Source organism: Bufo gargarizans, chromosome 6, assembly GCF_014858855.1.
Source record: "Bufo gargarizans isolate SCDJY-AF-19 chromosome 6, ASM1485885v1, whole genome shotgun sequence".
NCBI lineage: Eukaryota > Metazoa > Chordata > Amphibia > Anura > Bufonidae > Bufo > Bufo gargarizans.
In genome coordinates, this window is record NC_058085.1 from 116,033,289 (window position 1) to 116,052,775 (window position 19,487).

Below are 19,487 nucleotides of genomic sequence, written 5' to 3' on the forward strand. Positions count from 1 at the left end.
AAAGTGTTGATAGCGGTGGTTCCAGCTTTGAGACCCCGCAGATCTCTATCATGAGCAGTCTGTAGTGCTCAGACCGAGTGCTGCTTCTCCTCGCTGCTGAGCGCGATACTGAAGACGTCCCATAGACTTTCTATTGAGGCTGCTTCAGTATCACGCTCAGCAGTGAGGAGAAGCAGCTCTCCACTGAGCACTTCAGACTCCTCTTTATAGAGATCAGCGAGGGTCTCAGAGCTGGGGCCCCTGCTAAAGCCCACTGCCCAGCAAGCAAGGCTGCTTACCCTGCCTGGTACCTCCCGCTGAAGATCAAGCGCCGCTGCAGGAGTTTCTCCTTCCACATCTGAACGGTCCAGCAGCCTGCCTAAACCAACTAATAACAGAACTCCTTAGTATAAGGAGCTTTATCTGTTATTTAAGGCAGCACCGCTCTGCGCTGATGAATGGCAGGGAAAAGTCTAAGGCGTATTGGCGTAAGGTGTAAAATTGCATGAACAGGCGCCTATGACACTTATACAGGCATTATGGTGACCTCTGATGAAGAGCATATTGTGTAGCGTGGACAGTGTATTCAAGGCCATTATCTTGTTGGAACACCACATTTCCTCAGTCATGAAAGGCAGTAGATCTAGTTCCACAATGTCCTGGAAGTAACAAAGGTTTCTCCATGTACCTGTCACGGCCTATGGTGTACGCTGTGACACTATTGCCACACTTGCGGTTGCCCATGGCAACGTGTTGCTGTGAGAGCATGGGGTGGCAGTATCTCGGCCTTCTGGGTGATTGCCACGCATGCTGTTGCCGATGGTTATGTGTTTGGTATGCTTGTGTGTTCACTTTCCCTTTAAGTTGTAGCCTGCCTTTTGTCTGGTGCTGTAAGGTCCCTTTCACACGGGCGAGTATTCCGCGCGGATGCGATGCGTGAGTTGAACGCATTGCACCCGCACTGAATCCGGACCTATTAATTTCTATGGGGCTGTGCACACGAGCAGTGATTTTCACGCATCACTTGTGCGTTACGTGAAAATCGCAGCATGCTCCTCTTTGTGCGTTTTTCACGTAACGCAGGCCCCATAGAAATGTATGGTGTTGCGTGAAAATCGCAAGTGCGGATGCGGTGCAATTTTCACGCACGGTTGCTAGGAGATGATTGGGATGGAGACCCGATCATTATTATTTTCCCTTATAACATGGAGGGTACAATTCTCTTCTGTCTTCTCTTTTGCTGTGTGCAGGAAAAGGACCTGTGGTGACGTCACTCCGGTCATCACATGGTCAGTCACATGATCTTTTACTATGGTGATTGACCATGTGATGACCGGAGTGACGTCACCACAGGTCCTTTTCCAGCACACAGCAAAAAAAGAAGACAGAAGACAAGCCGGGCTGCGCGAGCAAGTAGATTAAGGTGAGTTAAAAAAAAAAAAAATGGAACCCCTCCAGCGCTATTGTACTTTGCATTCTGTATTAAGAATGCTATTATTTTCCCTTATAACCATGTTATAAGGGAAAATAATACAATCTACCCAGTACCTAACCCAAACACGAACTTCTGTGAAGAAGTTCGGGTACCAAACATGCCGATTTTTCTGACGCGAGTGCAAAACGCATTACAATGTTTTGCACTCGCGCGGAAAAATCATGCATGTTCCCGCAACGCACCTGCACCTTTTCCCGCAACACCCGTGTGGAATAGGCCTTAAGGGTTTACTCCCTGACTGGGTGTGATCACCTGGCTTATATCTTCTGTGGTTTCCTGGCTGGAGTCAGTTGTACTTCAGCTGTGGTTGGTGCTGGAGCTCTGCTCCAGTCCAGGGTGTTTCATCTGTCCAGTGAGGTCCACCCTTGTGGTCATCAATGTTATCCCGGTGTCTTCTTCCCTTCCTGTCCCTATTTGTATGGAGTGGGTTATGTTCAGGGTGTTTGTATGTCTAGTTTGGTGTTACTTGTCTGGTGGTGTTTGGTGTCCAGCATGTTTACTAGACATTCCTCTGTCTCATGTTTATTGCAGCTATGGGTGTCCTGGGTTCCTGTGTGGTTTGTAGTGTGTGCTGTGTCCTTTAATGTTGGTGTGAACAGCAGCACTGGTGCACGGGTTCCAGTTGTTGTGTCTGTGGCAGGTAAGTGTTATTGGTTTCACTTACCTGCCATCTCCTTATGCTGTATGTGTTCCCCTCTCCTTGCAGCCTGGCCTCAGATAGAGACTCCTGTTCCTCCATTACTGAGATGAACAGGTCGTCTCTTCCCTGCTCCTTGGTGAGGGATTACCAGGGCGACTTAGGGTTTCTAGGTATCCTGAGTATGAGTCGTCCTACTATCGGGGTCCGCTCATACGATGAGGAGTCAAGGAGAGGATTAGGGATGATGTAGGAGGTGACCTGCTCCCTTATTATTTTTTGTCCAGGCTGATCCCCTTTACCCTTTGACACCACACGGTAGGGGGTTTCCCCCACTCCCCACCATGACAGTACCCTCTACGAATACAACACAGGAACTGGCATGGTAACTAATGGTGCCCCACACCATGACACTGGGTGCTGGTCCTCTGTCTCTCCTCACTATGTGTGACGGCAGTAGGCACTCTCCAGCCCTCCTGCAAACTTTGATGCGGCCATCATTAGAACCAAGACAGAACCTGCTTTCATCACTGCCTTACTGTTTGTCATTAATGCCTTCAACGAGCTCTCTTGCAGCACCTAAGGCTACTTTCACACTGGCGTTTTGGCTTTCCGTTTGTGAGAACCGTTCAGGGCTCTCACAAACGGTCCAAAACGGATCAGTTTTGCGCTAAGGCATTCTGAATGGAAAAGGACCCGCTCAGAATACATCAGTTTGCCTCCGTTCCGTCTCCATTCCGCTTTGGAGGCGGACACCAAAAGGGATCCGTTCTGACACACAATGTAAGTCAATGGGGACAGATCCGTTTTCTATGACACAATGTTGGCAATGTTAAAGATAATACAAACGGATTCGTTCTGAACGGATGCAGACGTTTGTATTATTTGAACAGATCCGTCTGTGCAGATCCATGACGGATCCACACCAAACGCGAGTGTGAACGTAGCCTAAGGCCCGTTTTTGCTGGATCCGGCAGGGTTCAGCAAAAATGCTTCCGTTACTGATAATACAACCTCCTCTATCTGTTATGAACTGATTAGGTTGTATTATCTGTAACATTGCCAAGACTGATCCGTCATGAACTCCATTTAAAGTCAATGGGGAACAAATCAGTTTTCTATTGTGTCCGAGAAAACGGATCCGTCCCCATTGACTTGCATTGAGGGTCATGACGGACTTGCTCCGCATCCCAGGACAGAATGCTCCGGTTTGCTCTCCGGTATGAGAACGGAACGGAATTCAGTTCAGTTCAGTTTTGTCCCCATTGACAATGAATAGGGACAAAACGGAAGAGGTTTTTTTCTGGTATTAAGACCCTATGATGGTTCTCAATAACGCTAGTGTGAAAGTAGCCTAAGGGTCCATTCACACATCCATAAGTGTTTTGCAGATCCACGTCACGATATTAGAGAAAGCCTAATCTTGTGGACAAGAATAGGACATGTTCTATTTTTTTTTCGGGAACGGAATTGCGGACCTGGAAGTGCGGATCCGGAAGTGTGAATTCAGACAGCACATATTTTGGCCCCATAGAAATGAATGGGTCCGCAATTCCGTTCTGCAAAATGCGGAACAGAATTGCGGACGTGTAAATGGACCCTAACTCCTGCTCGGTGTTCTTTTTTATTTTCCGGTAGTGTGGTTTAATACTTTCCGTCTGTCCTACCAGTATGCAGCGGCAGTGATAACTCATTATTGTGCTGCTGAAAGGACATAAAGGAAATCCCCGTCTTTCTGTATGGAGATAAGCTAGAGGCCTCATCGACCTCCAGAGAACACAGCACGTAATATTGTCTTGTGCAGGAGCCATTACTCAAACTTGTACATGTGATCTTGGGGAGATTAGTAACACAGTAATGAGCTTTTGGCCATAACTGGGTTAACAAAAATGGAGTTTATAGCCATTGGGATCCTTATTTTAGGTCAGTGAAATCAAGCCTGATTTCCTGAAAGAGACCACATATTTTTGCAAATCTGACCAGTGTCAATTTATGTGATGATAACTTTAAAACGCTTTGCCTTATCCAGGCCATTCTGAGATAGTTTTTTCGTCACATATTGTACTTCATGACACTGGTAAAATGAAGTTAAAAAAATTCATTTTATTTATAACAAAAATACCAAATTTACCAAGAATGCGTAAAAATTTCCAAGTTTCAATTTCTCTACTTCTATAATACATAGTAATACCTCCAAAAATAGTTATTACTTTACATTCCCCATATGTCTACTTCATATTTGGATCATTATGGGAATAATATTTTATTTTTTGGGAAGTTACAAGGCTTAGAAGTTTAGAAGCAAATCTTGAAATTTTCAAAAACCCAATTTTTAGGGACCAGTTCAGGTCTGAAGTCACTTTGCGAGGCTTACATAATAGAAACCACCCAAAAATGACCCCATTCTAAAAACTACACCCCTCAAGGTATTCAAAACTGATTTTACAAACGTCGTTAACCCTTTAGGTGTTCCACAAGAATTAATGGAAAATAGAGATACAATTTCAATATTTCACTTTTTTGGCAGATTTTCCATTTTAATAATTTTTTTTAAAGTTACAAAGCAAGGGTTAACAGCCAAACCAAACTCCATATTTATGGCCCCGATTCTGTAGTTTACAGAAACACCCCATATGTGGTCGTAAACCGCTGTACGGGCACACGGCAGGGCACAGAAGGAAAGGAATGCCATACGGTTTTTGGAAGGCAGGTTTTGCTGGACTGTTTTTTTTTTTACACCATGTTCCATTTGAAGACCCCCTGATGCACCCCTAGAGTAGAAACCCCATTTTAGAAACTACAGGATAGGGTGGCAGTATTGTTGGTACTAGTTTAGGGTACATATGATTTTTGGTTGCTCTATATTACACTTTTTGTGAGGCAAGGTAACAAGAAATAGCTGTTTTGACACCGTTTAAATTTTTTGTTATTTACAACATTCATCTGACAGGTTAGATCATGTGATATTTTTATAGACCAGGTTGTCACGGATGCGGCGATACCTAATATGTTTACTTTTTTTTTATTTAAATCATGTTTTAGTGTTTCCATAGTCTGAGAGACATAATTTTTTCAGTTTTTGGGCGATTTCCTTGGGTAGGGTTTGATTTTTGCGGGATGAGATGTCGGTTTTATTGGCACTATTTTGGGGGGGGTGTGACTTTTTGATCGCTTGCTATTACACTTTTTGTAATGTAAAATGGCTTTTTTTTACACCGTTTTTTTTTTTTTTTTACGGTATTCACCTGAGGGGTTAGGTCATGTGATATTTTTATAGAGCACGTTATTACGGATGCTGCGATACCTAATATGTATACACTTTTTTTTATGCAAGTTTTACACAATAATAGCATTTTTGAAAGAAATGTTTTAGTGTCTCTGTTGAGGAAGGGTTGAGACGTATGCATATATATCCATTCATGCCCGCAAACACGTGCGGGCACGTATGGTATATGTGCATACATTAACCAATGCACCGTGGGATGATGTGCGCAGATGTGCCCAGCATCTGCGCACGTCTGCCCACGGTGATCCCCAGGGGCTCATGGTGGCCCCTGTGGGAAATATGTGCCCCCTTGTATAGTAGGGGCCTTGTGCCCCCTTATATAATCATGTGCCCCCTTTCTATGTCCCTAATATTAATGTATACATGTTTATGGATGTGCCCCAAGCATCCATACGCATGTATATTATATATCCCCCCCGTCCTACACCTGAAACCAGGTGCATCAGTGTGAATGTGCCCCAAGCATTCGCACCGATGCAATCTGGCTAATTGCATCAGAATGACCAGACAAGGGTCCGGTCATCCTGATGGATACAAAGAGCTCAGATTTAACAGAATCTGAGCCCTTTGTTGTAATTATCTCCAGCGCCGCTGGAGATAATTACGCATGATAGAAGAAGGGGAGAAGACTCCTCTCCTCCTATTATGCGCATTCCGACAGTGCGATTACTATCGCACTGTCCGGAATGCTAGGTGCAGCAGGCGGGAGATCAAAGGCATCTCCCGCCTGTCTGCAGGGCGTCCCCGATGTGCTGGCCGGCGCAGTGACGTCATATCACTGCGCCGGCCCACGTGGATGATGCGGCGTGGGAGGCCGGGTTTAAATATCCGGCGGCCCGGCACTCAAGGCAGTGAGGGTCAGGGCCCCCCCCACGTGGAGGAGAGCGCGTCCTGCGCTCAGGAAAAAGGCGGGCGGCCGGCCGGCCGGCCTCCCCCCTCCCTGATAGCCACCTACAGAGAAGAGAGCGCAGGCAGCCACCCGGGCTGCGCTGCGCTAATACAGCAGGATCGGGACCCCCCCCCCCCCCCACCTGGAGGAGCGCTCAGGAGGAGAGCCTGACCGGACCAGGTCCCTGGACGAACGAGCCCTAAGTATCACCCCCACTTAACCCCTAACCCCTTTCCCTATCTATATATATATATATATATATATATCCCTTAACCCCTGCTGCGCCAGTCCCGTTAACCCCCTTCTCCTACTCTGCCCTGCAAGTCCCCTGGTTAAAACCCTTGCCACAACCCCTGGTTCCCCTGAACTGCCCTGCAGCAGCATTGCCAGTCCCCTGTTAACCCCTTCCCCTACTCTGCCCTGCAAATACCCTGTGTTCCTTGGCCTGCAGGCATTACCCCTGCAGAGCCACTGTTGTAATTAACCCTCTGGTAACCCCGTAGGGACAGTGAGTAGACAGACGGGTGGGTTATTGTTAATATTACTTGTATGTGTGAACTGTATAGTTAGTTTATGGGTGGAATTGGGAACGTGTAGTGTAGTTGAGTACTGTATATTTAGTGCTGTATTGTGTGCGTAGTGTCAGGTATTAATAAATACTGTGTTACTTGTACCCTTTGTGTAGTGTGTACTTGTTAGCGGTAGTGAGTAAGGCGCATGCAGCTAGTATAGTGATTAGTGTAAAGCATAGCGAAAGTATTGTGTATTTATTATATAAAGGCATAAATAGGCGGAGTCAGCACTAGACGGCTCCTCCTATTTAGGAATATTAATTATCGATATTTGCATAATATTGGTGATTAATATTCCCCCTTTACAGTCTCCATATTCTGAGCCATAGTTTTTTCAGTTTTTGGTGGATTATCTTAGGTAGGATTTTTTGCGGGATGAGATGACTGTTTGGCACTATTTTGGGGTGCATATGACTTTTTGATCGCTTGCTGTTGCTGTTGACAAAAAATGGTTTATTTAGCACAGTTTTGATTTTTTACGGTGTTCATCTGAGGGGTTAGTTCATGTGATATGTTTATAGAGCCGGTCGATACGGGCGCAGCGATACCCAATATGTAAACTTTGTTTTTTTTTCCCTATTTTATTTTTAACTTTATTTGGGGAAAATGATGTTTTTGTTTATTAACTTTTTTTTTTGTTTGTTTTTTTTGTCCCACTTTGGGACTTCAACTTTTGGGGGTCTAATCCCTTTTACAATGCATTCCAATACTTCTGTATTAGGATGCATTGGCTGTATGAGTAATACTGTTTTACTTCTACAGCTTCAGGCCTGTGAGATCCAGGGGGCTGGATCTCACAGGCTCGTCACCGGAAGGCAGCGCAGATGCCCAAGGAAGGCATTGCGTTGTGGACCCTTGCATGTGTGATCCCTGACCAGGGATGGTTTTCCATTGGTATGTATTGTGTATGTGCAATAATTTACTAGTACTTTATATAAAATCTGTTATTTCATTAACTTTTTTCTAAGATCTACTTTACATGCGTGAAGAGATTAGAATACAACAGTCACAGAATGCACACAGATTTGCGTTCACATTTAATGATCCCATGTGATGATCCCTATAGTGACGTACCCACTCAGTGTACATAAGCATACACGAACAAAGGATAAACTGAGACTAGACGGGTATAGTAGCAAAATATACATATACTTTATTAGACAATACATAAAAAAAAAAGTTTATTTATATGTGATGTATCACATCAGATAAAAAGGACTACACCTGAGGCGACATAACATAATTGAATACAATTAGAAAAAGAGGGCAGTGAGGCCTTTGTAATATAATTTAGTTACTCTTGGATTGGTTGTAGGGATCGATCTCTGTGATTTTTTGATTCCATCTATTTAGATAGTTATTTAGGTGATCGATTCATGTGTATCTGTATATGCATACCCATACATGGCTCTATTCTTAGGGCACTGGCAGTAATAACATATATGTTCACGCATCTCTATGGGACCTGGTTTTGTATCTCTATTTTATAATGGATGATAATATGCGCACACACACTTTTTTGCTGTGATTGAGGCATTAGTCTTTTTTTTTTACAAGTGGATGGGACTTTGTTTGTCCGGCTGCCATACACGTGTATGTCCCAACTTGATGCACTGGCAGCCTTTTTTCCGGAGATACATATGTGTACACCAGTAAAATTGTGGTTACTTGTGATATAAAAAACTTTTTACATGTAAAATAGGTCCTATGTGCGTGTATATATGTGTACAAGTTTGGAGATATGCATTTGCACTTTTTCTGGACATGTGTGAATTTTAGCTGGGTGTTAGCCTCACTGCCCTCTTTTTCTAATTGTAATCAATTATGTTATGTCCCCTCAGGTGTAGTCCATCTTTTTATCTGATGTGATACATCACATATAAATTGACCTTTTTATGTATTGTCTAAAAGAATGTATATGTATATTTTGCTACTATACCCATCTAGTCTCAGTTTATCCTTTGTTCGTGTTTACATGCGTGAAGTAGATTTGATGACTGTTCTTGTGCTTGCAGTGAACTGTATGCACCAGAGAGGACTGGGTGTCATGACTGCTGTTCCTTCCAAAGGGCATCTGTCAGCAGATTTGTACCTATGACACTGGCAGACCTGTAACACGCGTGCTTGGCAGCTGAAGGCATCTGTGTTGGTCCCATATTTTAATATATGCAAATGAACCTCTAGGAGCAACGGGGGCATTGCCTTTACAGCTAGGGGCTCAGCTCTCAACTGCTGCTCCCTCTGCACTTTGATGGACAGGGCCAAGCATGAAGACGTTTGCACTTACAGCAGTTACTTTTTCTTACAGCCCAGCGCTCCAGTCCCAAAATGCCCGCTGATGGAGGATCATGTGACAAGTCCAATCTATCAGCAGCCTTCATTTACCAACACTGCAGCCAGCATTGCACGAGTGCTAGCTTCTAGAATCATACAAAGGTGAATGGACCTTAGATTGTGGGCCCCATTGGGGACAGCTTCATGCTAATGTCTGTAAAGCGCTGCAGAATATGTCAGTGCTATATAAGAGTATAATAAATGGAGTCTGCTGATAGACAGGACTAGTCACAAGCAGGTATTTTGGTCAGGCTGTAAGAATCAATATAGTAAAGGTGTAATCTATTTAACGCATCAGACATAAACCAGATAATCCACCTGGCAGATCCTGCGCTGCCACAGCAGTGACATATCAACAACATATGCCCACTGCAGCCAATCACTGGCCTCTGAGTTTTTCCCCATCATTCTGCGCTCAGTACCTCATAATGAGAAAGCGAAAACAATTTTTGCTAATTTATGAAAAAGGAAAAACTAAATTTCACATGGACATAAATATTCAGACCCTTTGCTATGACACTGGAAATTTAGGTCTGGGGGCCTCCCATTTCTCTTGATCATGTTTGGGATGTTTCTACACTTTGACTGGAGTAGACCTCGGGTAAATGCAGTTGATTGGACATGATTTGAAAAGCCACATCTCTGATTTTACAAGATCTCACAGCTGATACTGCCTGTTGAGCTCAGACAGGATTCTGTGGAGGCACAGATCTGGAGAAGGGTACAACAAATTTCTTCTGCAGTGAAAGTTCCCAAGAGCACAGTGGCGTCCATAATTCTTAAATGGAAAACTGACTCTTCCTAGAGCTGGCTGCCCCACTAAACTAAGTAATCAGGGGGGAAAGGGCCTTGGTAAGAGAGGTAAGAAAAAACCCAATAGCTGAGCTCCAAAGATCCTGTGTGCAGATGTGAGAAACGTCCAGAAGGTCAGTCAGCCATCATTGCAGCACTCCATCAATCTGGGCTTCATGGCAGAGTGGCAAAAAGTATGCTCACCTCAGTTAAAAAAAAAAAAAACGCATGAAAGCCTGCCTAGTAAAAATGCACCTAAAGGACTCCCAGACTGTGAAAAACAAGATTCTCTTGTCTGATGAAACCAAAATTGAACTTTTTGGCCTCAATTCTCAGCATAATGTTTGGAGGATATCAGGTACTGTCCAATACCTTCCCTACAGCAGAACATGGTGATGGCAGTATAATGCTGTGGGGGTGCTGGGACAGGCAGGTTGGTCACAGTAAAGGGAAAATTAAATGGAGCAAAGTACAGAGATATTCTTAATGAAAACCTGATCCAGAGAGCTCTGAACCTCAGACTGGGCCAAAGGTTCACCTTCCAACAAGACAATGACCCTAAGCACATAGCCAAGACAATACTGGAGTGGCTTAGGGACAACTCTGTAAATGTTGAGTGGCCCAGCCAGAGTCCTGACATCTCTGGAGAGTCCTGAAAATGGCTGGCCACCGACAGTCCCCATCCAACTTGAGAGGATCTGCAGAGAAGAAAATCCCCAAATCCAGGTGTGAAAATCTTGTGGCATCAAACCCAAGAAAACTGGAGGCTGTAATTGCTGACAAAGCTCCTGAGTAAGGGGTGTGAATAGTTATGTCCATGCTAAATTTTATTTTTAATACATAAGCGGTTTGGAGGGTTCTTGAATTTTTATTTTAAAACAAGGCCACAACACAAAATGTGAAAAAAGCAAAAGGGATTTTTGAATCTGAATACTTTCCAAAAGCATTGTATATATATTGGGAACATGGATTAAAAAAAATCTGAATATCACAGAGTCACAACCACACATTCATTACACACTCACATTTTGTCTTTATTAACGCCAACATTTTTTTATTATTACTATTTTTTTCAAATTTTTAATTCAATTTTTTTAAAGTTTTAAAACAATAGCACAAAAGAGGACTCAGGTAAGCAAGTCTCAGAACCAAGGCCCACGGCCCTGCCACTATGCCATTAGACTGCACAGACCCAGGATGTGGGAATAACCTAGAAATTGGGAAGGAAAGAGGGGAGAAAACATCAAGAACATGAGTACAGTGCCTGCACCTTATTCCTTCCGGCACAGGTGAGAAAAGAAGTCTACAGTATAGATATGCTTATCAGTACAGTACTAGATAGGCCTCCACAATGCAAGCCTCTCCGGTACTGGCCCAGGCCACAGAAGTACAGAGTGGTGGGCAGGAGATTAGTGTGAGGGCAGACAACCCCTGATTAAATATTCCTTTCAGAACAAGGGGTATAACATCAGAACATACAGGCAGCCAACAAATACAATTTTCTGATGTGGGAGAATACAAGAGGTATATAGGACCGAACATGAAGCGAAAAGCCCTCACCAGAAAATAAAGGAAAAAAAAAAAAAAAGTTCCATCTAAACCCAGCCACCTTCCGTTAATGGCCCTGGCTAATGCACTCTCTGTGATAACTCGTCAAGTTGCGGCCCCTTACTTAAGGATAACCCTCTACACTGGTTTTGGTACCTCTACCACTACAAAAACTCTCTTCTATTCTCAGGCAGAATTTCCACGGAAAGGACATCTGGGAGATTCACAGTTAGCAGCTTGGCGCTACTTCTATTATATGTACAAATTTGACTGAGCAATTTAATAAAATCCCTAAGGAGTCGATTGAGGACTGAACGAGGATCAAATGGGAGCTTTCATTATTTATTTATTTTTTTGCACCAGCTTCCCAGAGTGTGGAAAGGGTGTTGAGGGATAGGGAGGACAGGTACATAGCCTCCCATAGCAGGGGACCTAGGGTTTAGCCTGTTGGGGCGGTGAGAGAGCAGGCGGATGGGAATCACTGCGAACAATCACACTGTCGAGGAGGGTGACTTGCGCAGCAATAGATACTGATGCATAGCATCTGCATCTCTCTTCAGCCAGGCAGCATTCAGTAGGATATTTTCACAGCACTGTTGCACTGTACGCTCAGCAGAGGGCGCTGGATGAGAATCAAAGAATGCCTGGTAAGGAGACAAAAAGGGGAAGAAAAAAAAATACAAAGACATTAGAGAAATATCTGGGGATTCAATAGCTGAATGGTAGTGTCCAATTTAGTGTACAGTATAGCCAAATAACTATTAAAGGGGCTTTTCTAATTTCATGTAATTAAAATTTTTGTATAGCCACTGAGTTATTCAATAAAATGTATCTGTATAGCACCACCTGCTGTTTGTTTTTTTTCTTATTTCTTTGTCCTGCTCACTGAGATGACCGCACATGCTCAGTTTCATCCTTCAACTGCCTCCTGAGCTGTGATAGGGAGACCATTGACACGCCCCCTGAGCTGCAGCAGAAAGGACACTCCCATTGAGCTGTCAGCTTGCTATGGTGATATCTCTGGACCCATGTGAGGTACAGGGCTGGTTCTAGCTTTGTTGGAAGGAGATTGTCATGTCAAGGGATTGTGATGTCTGATTTTAATTTTACGTTACTCATGGGATAACCCCTTTAAATCATGTATCTGGCAATAGATCACTTCACTATTTACAAATAAACAGCTAGTGAAAGAAGTAGTCAAACCGAAAAATATAGTGAAGTTTATGCTGCTCTCGACCTTTGGGTCTTGCTGTGCCACTACATTGTAGAACACAAGGAAGATGTGATGAGCTCATGTAAAATCACTAAATTATACCAACTGCTTACCTTAACCTCGGCAGCCATTTTCTCACTAGCAAAGCCATCGACAGAAAGCTAAAAGGACAGAAACAAGAATGTGTAAGCCACAAAAAGGCCACCTGCGTGTAACAAAACAATGTCACAATAAAAGCAAAACTCTTCATACTTTTATGAGTCGTGCGATAAGGAAGCCACCTTGGTACCGGTTATGTAGTTCCTCCCAATTTTCCTTCACAAAGGTCCATGCAGATTTTCTGCCAAGCTTGCTGGCTCCAGCAACACCTCCAATTACAGACACTGTGTCCTGAGGACGTACCTCTTCCTAGACAGCAAAGAGAAGAAAAACATAATTTAAAGGACTCGCTGACCACCATTACTGTAGGTTGCTCAAGATACAGTATCTCGACAGGAAACCTGAATGGAAATCAGGGCTGGACTGGCCATTGATCCTACAGGGAAATTTCCCGGTGGGACGATGGTCTAGAGCAGGGATGTCAAACTCGTGGCCCTCCAGCTGTTGCAAAACTACAACTCCCATCATGCCTGGGCATACTACAGCTATCAGGGAATGATGGGAGTTGTGGATTTTCAACATCTGGAGGGCCATGAGTTTGACATCCATGGTCTAGAGGCTCCTCAAGCCCTCCTCACTGCCGCCAGCCAGGTACATAATGAACTGATGTTCTCAGCATTAAGAAACGCTGGCAGTTTCAGGTACTTAAGCAGCTGGCCTGAATTTAATTGTATCGCTGTCCTCAGGAGGGTGATACAGCTGAATACTGAGGCGGGGCGTGGGAGCCCATGGCTCCCTGCGGATAACGCTCATAGGCCACAGGTCACTAGATGAGGCAGTGTACAATTGGCGCAGAGATACAGGCATCTCAAGCCGCAGGCTAGAAAAGGACTGTGCCCTGCACCAAAGATGGTGACTTGGAACGGTACTCGGGTAATTTATCTTTATTTTATTTATCTTTCCTTATCTACTTGGGGAGCATACTACTGGGGGCACTAGAGGGGTCATTACTAGGGGATGTCTAGTCAGCATGCTGAAAGGAGGGCTGGCTTGGTGCTGTGTCCCACTTCTCACCTCCAAAGCTCCCTGCTCTATATCTTAAAGACAACTGGATGAAGAACATGGCAGTTATTGATGGTGATCACAGAATGGACAGCTTCTGGAGAGGTACTTTGTGCTATACTATGGTACTGCCGACCCTGCCTAGTTGTGTTGTCCAGCAGTCTGCAAATTTAGAATGAGGGCCACTTAAAGGATTTTCTACCCTTAACGGGAATATCCCCAATGTTTGCTGGAGATGTTCAGCTAGTTGGGTCTCAATCTATTACATTTTTTGGGAATGTCCTTTCATATTGCCCTTCTGGTCTATGGTGCCTTCTGTAGTACAGGAAGTCCTGGGATGCTCGGTGGCATTGGAGCCGCTCACGTACCTACTAAATGTTCCCCCTATGGGTTTGGAGCGTCATGTCTCCAGGCTGCCCCTCCATTTACTTACAGAGGCAAAATGCCTTATAGCGCTTTTTTGGACTGCTCCTCCATCCAAGGCAGATTATTAATCCCGTATTAAAGACATACGCTCTTTGGAATACTACACAGCTCTGTCACAAGGGAATGTAGATAGGTTTTTGAACATCTGGACCCTTTGGGATCTTTACCATACTGATCATTATTTATAGAGCGAAGGAGAGAACAGTAAACCCCCCTCCCCTTTTTCTTATTATCGTATTTTTCGCTTTATAAGACGCACCCAATGATAAGATACCCATATCAGACCCCCATATCAGCCCTCCATGTCAGAACCCCATCAGACCTCAAATCAGCCCCTTATTATTAACCACTATCAGACCTCAGATCAGAATAAAATAAAAAAATCTCCTCTTACCTATCCTGCGCCGCGGCTCAGGTCCAGCGTCTCACTCCCCTGTCTTCTCCAGCCCGCGCTGCACTGTCGCCCGACAGCTTGCAGCGTCAGGTCATAGTGCGTGCACTATGTTCTGAAGCTGTACGGGGGCCAGGACAGTGCAGCGCCGACCCCATATAAAAAGAACAAGGAGGGCAAGTGCCGGAAGCGCTTGCTGTGCTTCTTTCCAGCTCCCGGCACCTAATGTATACTAGCGAGCGCTTCCATAATTAAAGCTTTATAAGTCTTAGATGTATACCAGATTTTGTTATATAAACTGGTGCGGTATCATTTTTGCCTGTTTTTCTATGTAATCCATATCCATCTTGGAGACCTTGTAATGCAGACAGTTGCTCATATGTATCAAAAACTTTAATAAATACAAAGTTGGGGGGAAAAAAAGGATTTTCTGAGATATATTTACTGATAACCTATCCTCTTGACCCCCACCGATCAGCTGTTTTGAGAAGGCAGCAGCACTCCTGTGAGCACCACTGGCTTCTCGCAGCTTACAAAGCACAGCTCCGTACATTGTATAGTGGATGTGCTTGGTATTGCAGCTCAGCCCCATTCACTTGAATGTGATCGGCCTAGGAAAATCTAAGAGAAGGCCGCTCACAGGAACGCCAGTGCCTTCTCAAACAGCTGATCGGCGGCAATCCCGGGTGTTGGACCCCCACTGATCAGATACTGATGACCTATCCAGAGGATAGACACTCAGAAAAAGAATCTCGGAAAACCCCTCTAACCCTCTAATTGTTTTGCCAAAGCTCAGCTCGGGCTGTGGGAGCAGTACTTAACTGTTCTGCCCGAGCCGAGCTCGGACAGAAAGGGGAGGGGGGGAAGGCTGCTTTAGATGCTGCTATCTCCTGAATGGTAGCAGCTAGAACCATGCAACTTGTGCATCCCGATTTCTAACAGTGATATCTTCCTATGTACTATTGCTGTCATTCTGGCTTTCAAACAATACATAGCCCAACTCGCTGGTACCAAACCAAAAGATATGAGCAGCTAAAAAAATTCCAAATGTGGTGGAATTAGGAAAAAAACGCAATTTCTCCACTGTTTTACGGGTTTTGTTCCCATGGCGTTCCGTTTGCGGCAAAACTAAACGATTACATCGATACCACATATGTATATTTTTTTTTATTTTTTATGTCTAAATAGTGTAAAAATAAATGTAAACTTTGAAAAAAAAATATTTTTTTTACATTGACATATTCTGACCACCATAACTTTTTTTTATAGTTCTATGTACTGAGCTGTAGTTTTCATTGAATCCATTTTGGAGTGTGTGTGAATTTTATTGGGTAAGAGAAGCAATGAAAGAATGGAAAATTGGCTACGCCATTCGCCGTATTGGAAAAATATTTTTATATTTTAATAGTATGGGCGTTTTCAGTCACTGTGATGCCCATAATGTTTATAATTTGTTATTTATGTATTTTATTATATGGTTACAGTTTATTAATATTTTTGAAGTTGTTTTACTTTTTTTTTTATGATGATTTTGAAGCTCATATTTACAGGGCCAGGCCAACGTTAGTCTCCTCCTGCCGGGAAAATCGTGCGCATGCGCCACCCCGTTCAGTATTTGGCGCAGGCAGGAAGCCGGCAGGCAGCCAGCAAGCATCCTTCCCTCACTGTCTGTGCCAAATACTGAACCGGATGGCATGGGCGCGAGATTTCCCCAGCAGACAGGGCCAGCAAGTGACATTTGCACATGTATAATGTCAGCCTGTTTAATAACAAAGATTGTGGTGACAGAAACCCTTTAATTACCGCGATTAGCATTATTGCTGGTTGCGGTAATTAGAAACAGCAGACACCCGCCGAAGATTCGTTTGTGTCATGTGACCACGGAGCGGGAGTGAAGCGCTTGCTATTACTCCCGCTCCGTGGTCTCCCGCTGCGCTTGGAATACTCACCTTTCCAGCAGGCGGCCTCCGGACACTCCACAGTACGTCCTTGGTCCTGCGCTGCTCTGACCTCCTCACGCCATGACCTGACGCACTGTGTGACGTCAGGAGCAGAGCAGCGCGGAACGATGGAGTGTCGGCAGCACCCCTGCTGGAAAGGTAAGTTGGGGAAACCGAGGGGGTGGGGCGCAACTAAGGCCAGGCGCCTGGAGTGCACAGCGTCATAGAAACCAGTGACGCTGTGCAATCCGGGTGTCGGGGGGAGCGTGGGGGCGGAGCTGATGGCACTGTGTGGGGGAGCGTGGGGGCGGAGCTGATGGCACTGTGTGGGGGATAGTGGGGGCGGAGCTGATGGCACTGTGTGGGGGATAGTGGGGGCGGAGCTGATGGCACTGTGTGGGGGCGGAGCTGATGGCACTGTGTGGGGGATAGTGGGGGCAGAGCTGATGGCACTGTGTGGGGGATAGTGGGGGCGGAGCTGATGGCACTGTGTGGGGGATAGTGGGGGCGGAGCAGATGGCACTGTGTGGGGGATAGTGGGGGCAGAGCTGATGGCACTGTGTGGGGGATAGTGGGGGCGGAGCTGATGGCACTGTGTGGGGGATAGTGGGGGCGGAGCTGATGGCACTGTGTGGGGGATAGTGGGGGCGGAGCTGATGGCACTGTGTGGGGGATAGTGGGGGCGGAGCTGATGGCACTGTGTGGGGGATAGTGGGGGCGGAGCTGATGGCACTGTGTGGGGGATAGTGGGGGCGGAGCTGATGGCACTGTGTGGGGGATAGTGGGGGCGGAGCTGATGGCACTGTGTGGGGGATAGTGGGGGCGGAGCTGATGGCACTGTGTGGGGGATAGTGGGGGCGGAGCTGATGGCACTGTGTGGGGGATAGTGGAGCTGATGGCACTTGGGCTGATCGCACAGTGGGGAACAAAGGGTGTTGGGGACTGATGGCAGGGGGTCCGATAAGTTTTTATAAAGGAAAACAGTCTATTATTTGTTTCTTATTAGATTACTCGTAAAAAATAATCGATAGAATACTCGATTACTAAAATAATCGTTTACTGCAGCCCTACCCGCCGGCCATGACTCCCGCTGTACATGTACGGCGCTAGTCGCAAAGGGGTTAGGCCTCTTTCACATGAGCGTGACTGATTAGGTCCCGATGCGTTCAGTGAAACTCGCACCATTTTGAAAGCAAGTTCAGTCAGTTTTGTCTGCGATTGCGTTCAGTTTTTTCCACGCGGGTGCAATGCGTTTTGATGCGCTTTTCACACACGTGATAAAAAACTGAAGGTTTACAAACAACATCTCTTAGCAACCATCAGTGAAAAACGCATTGCATCTGCACCTGCTTGCGGATGCAATGCGTTTTTCACTGAAGTCCCATTCACTTCTATGGGGCCAGGGCTGTGTGAAAAATGCAGAATATAGAACATGCTGTGTTTTTCACACAACGCAGAACTGATGCGTGAAAAAAAAAAAAAAAAAAAAAAAAATAACTCAGACCCACACAATCCCATTGAAATGAATGGGTCAGGATTCAGTGCGGGTGCTATGCGTTCACGTCACACATTGCACCCGCGCGGAAAACTCACTCGTGTGAAAGGGGCCTTAAAAAGGACCTTTCACAACTCCTGACATGCCTATTTTAATAGCTTCATGCATTCCCCATGTAATACGAATCCTGCAGCATCTATTCTTATGTCCCTATGTTGTGCCATTCCTTTATTATTTCTACTAGAAGTTATGAATTGCTAGCAGTCTGCAGTAAGGGTACAGAGGAGTGGTAACTAGTTGGGGGGGGTGTCCCTGCACAGTCTGAAAATGGCAGCACCGATTGGATAGAGTGAGTCTGTGCAGGTACACCCCCCAACTTTTCAGATGTTTTTTTCCAATTTTAACGTGAATGTTAGGAGGTTAAGTTCCTAATCTGCTCCATTTCGTTCACACTACCTTTAAATCTGATGTACTGTAAAAAACCAAAACCATTAGAGAAGCAGCCACTGTGGTAAACACGGGTGTAAGAAACGAGAGACTTACCGAAAGTGAAAAGCTTAACACCTTCTGGATTAACTCCGGGGAAGAAATGGCTCCTAGAACCCGTTCGATTCGGTTCCTTTCCTCCTGCATGTCAGCTTGCTTGTGGAGCTAAGAATTGTAAAATGGAAGACAGTGGTGACAAGTGTGAGACCTGGCACTGCGCAGTCATGCAAGGGTTTAGTGAACCTAAACATGTTTGAGATCAAAAGGAGAAGTGACCATTCTAGTTATGACACATTTACCACATGGGAATTAATGGGGTTGTTCAGCTTATATATTTAGCATATTTGTTTACAAATTAGGAAATAATACAGTTTTTATAATATACGTGTTTTAAAGGGATGTGTCATCAGAAAATGACCAACTATTTAAAGTTTCTATGCTAATGATATAAAAAAAAGTGGGTTTTATTTTCCATGTCACCATCTATATTATTTTTCACCCTAAAATCGTGAAGTTTTCACACTAATTGAGACTTCCAGTTCAGTGAAAAACACTTCAGCAGTCGTCTCATTATCATCACAGTGAAAGATAACACTTCTGTATAGATAACACAGGACCAATCATTTACAAGAGGTGATGGTCACAGCTCATCTACTTGCTTCCGTGCACAGGTCGCAGGACATAAAATACTCTAAATACTGTTAACAGCAACTCTGACGATATGGTCATCCCCACATAAATAAAATAAAAAGATCAGGGAAAAAAAGGAATATTTCTATTTATATATCTGGGTTTAATTAGTAAAAATATGGTTCTACAGTACAATGGTACTGTCCATGGATC

General features: G+C 44.7%; 1 protein-coding gene across 1 annotated transcript in view; it reads right to left on the reverse strand.

The window, feature by feature from the left end:
* Positions 1–10,997: 10,997 nt before the first annotated feature.
* NPEPPS (aminopeptidase puromycin sensitive) overlaps positions 10,998–19,487 on the reverse strand; it is a 60,614-nt gene continuing 52,124 nt past the window's right edge. Inside the window, exons 20-23 of the mRNA XM_044296858.1 lie at positions 18,702–18,809; positions 12,998–13,153; positions 12,859–12,906; positions 10,998–12,176 (exon numbers count right to left, since the gene is read on the reverse strand). Of these exons, the coding sequence (XP_044152793.1) occupies positions 12,024–12,176; positions 12,859–12,906; positions 12,998–13,153; positions 18,702–18,809 (465 nt within the window). The 3' untranslated portion in view covers positions 10,998–12,023. The remainder of the gene's footprint in view (positions 12,177–12,858; positions 12,907–12,997; positions 13,154–18,701; positions 18,810–19,487) is intronic.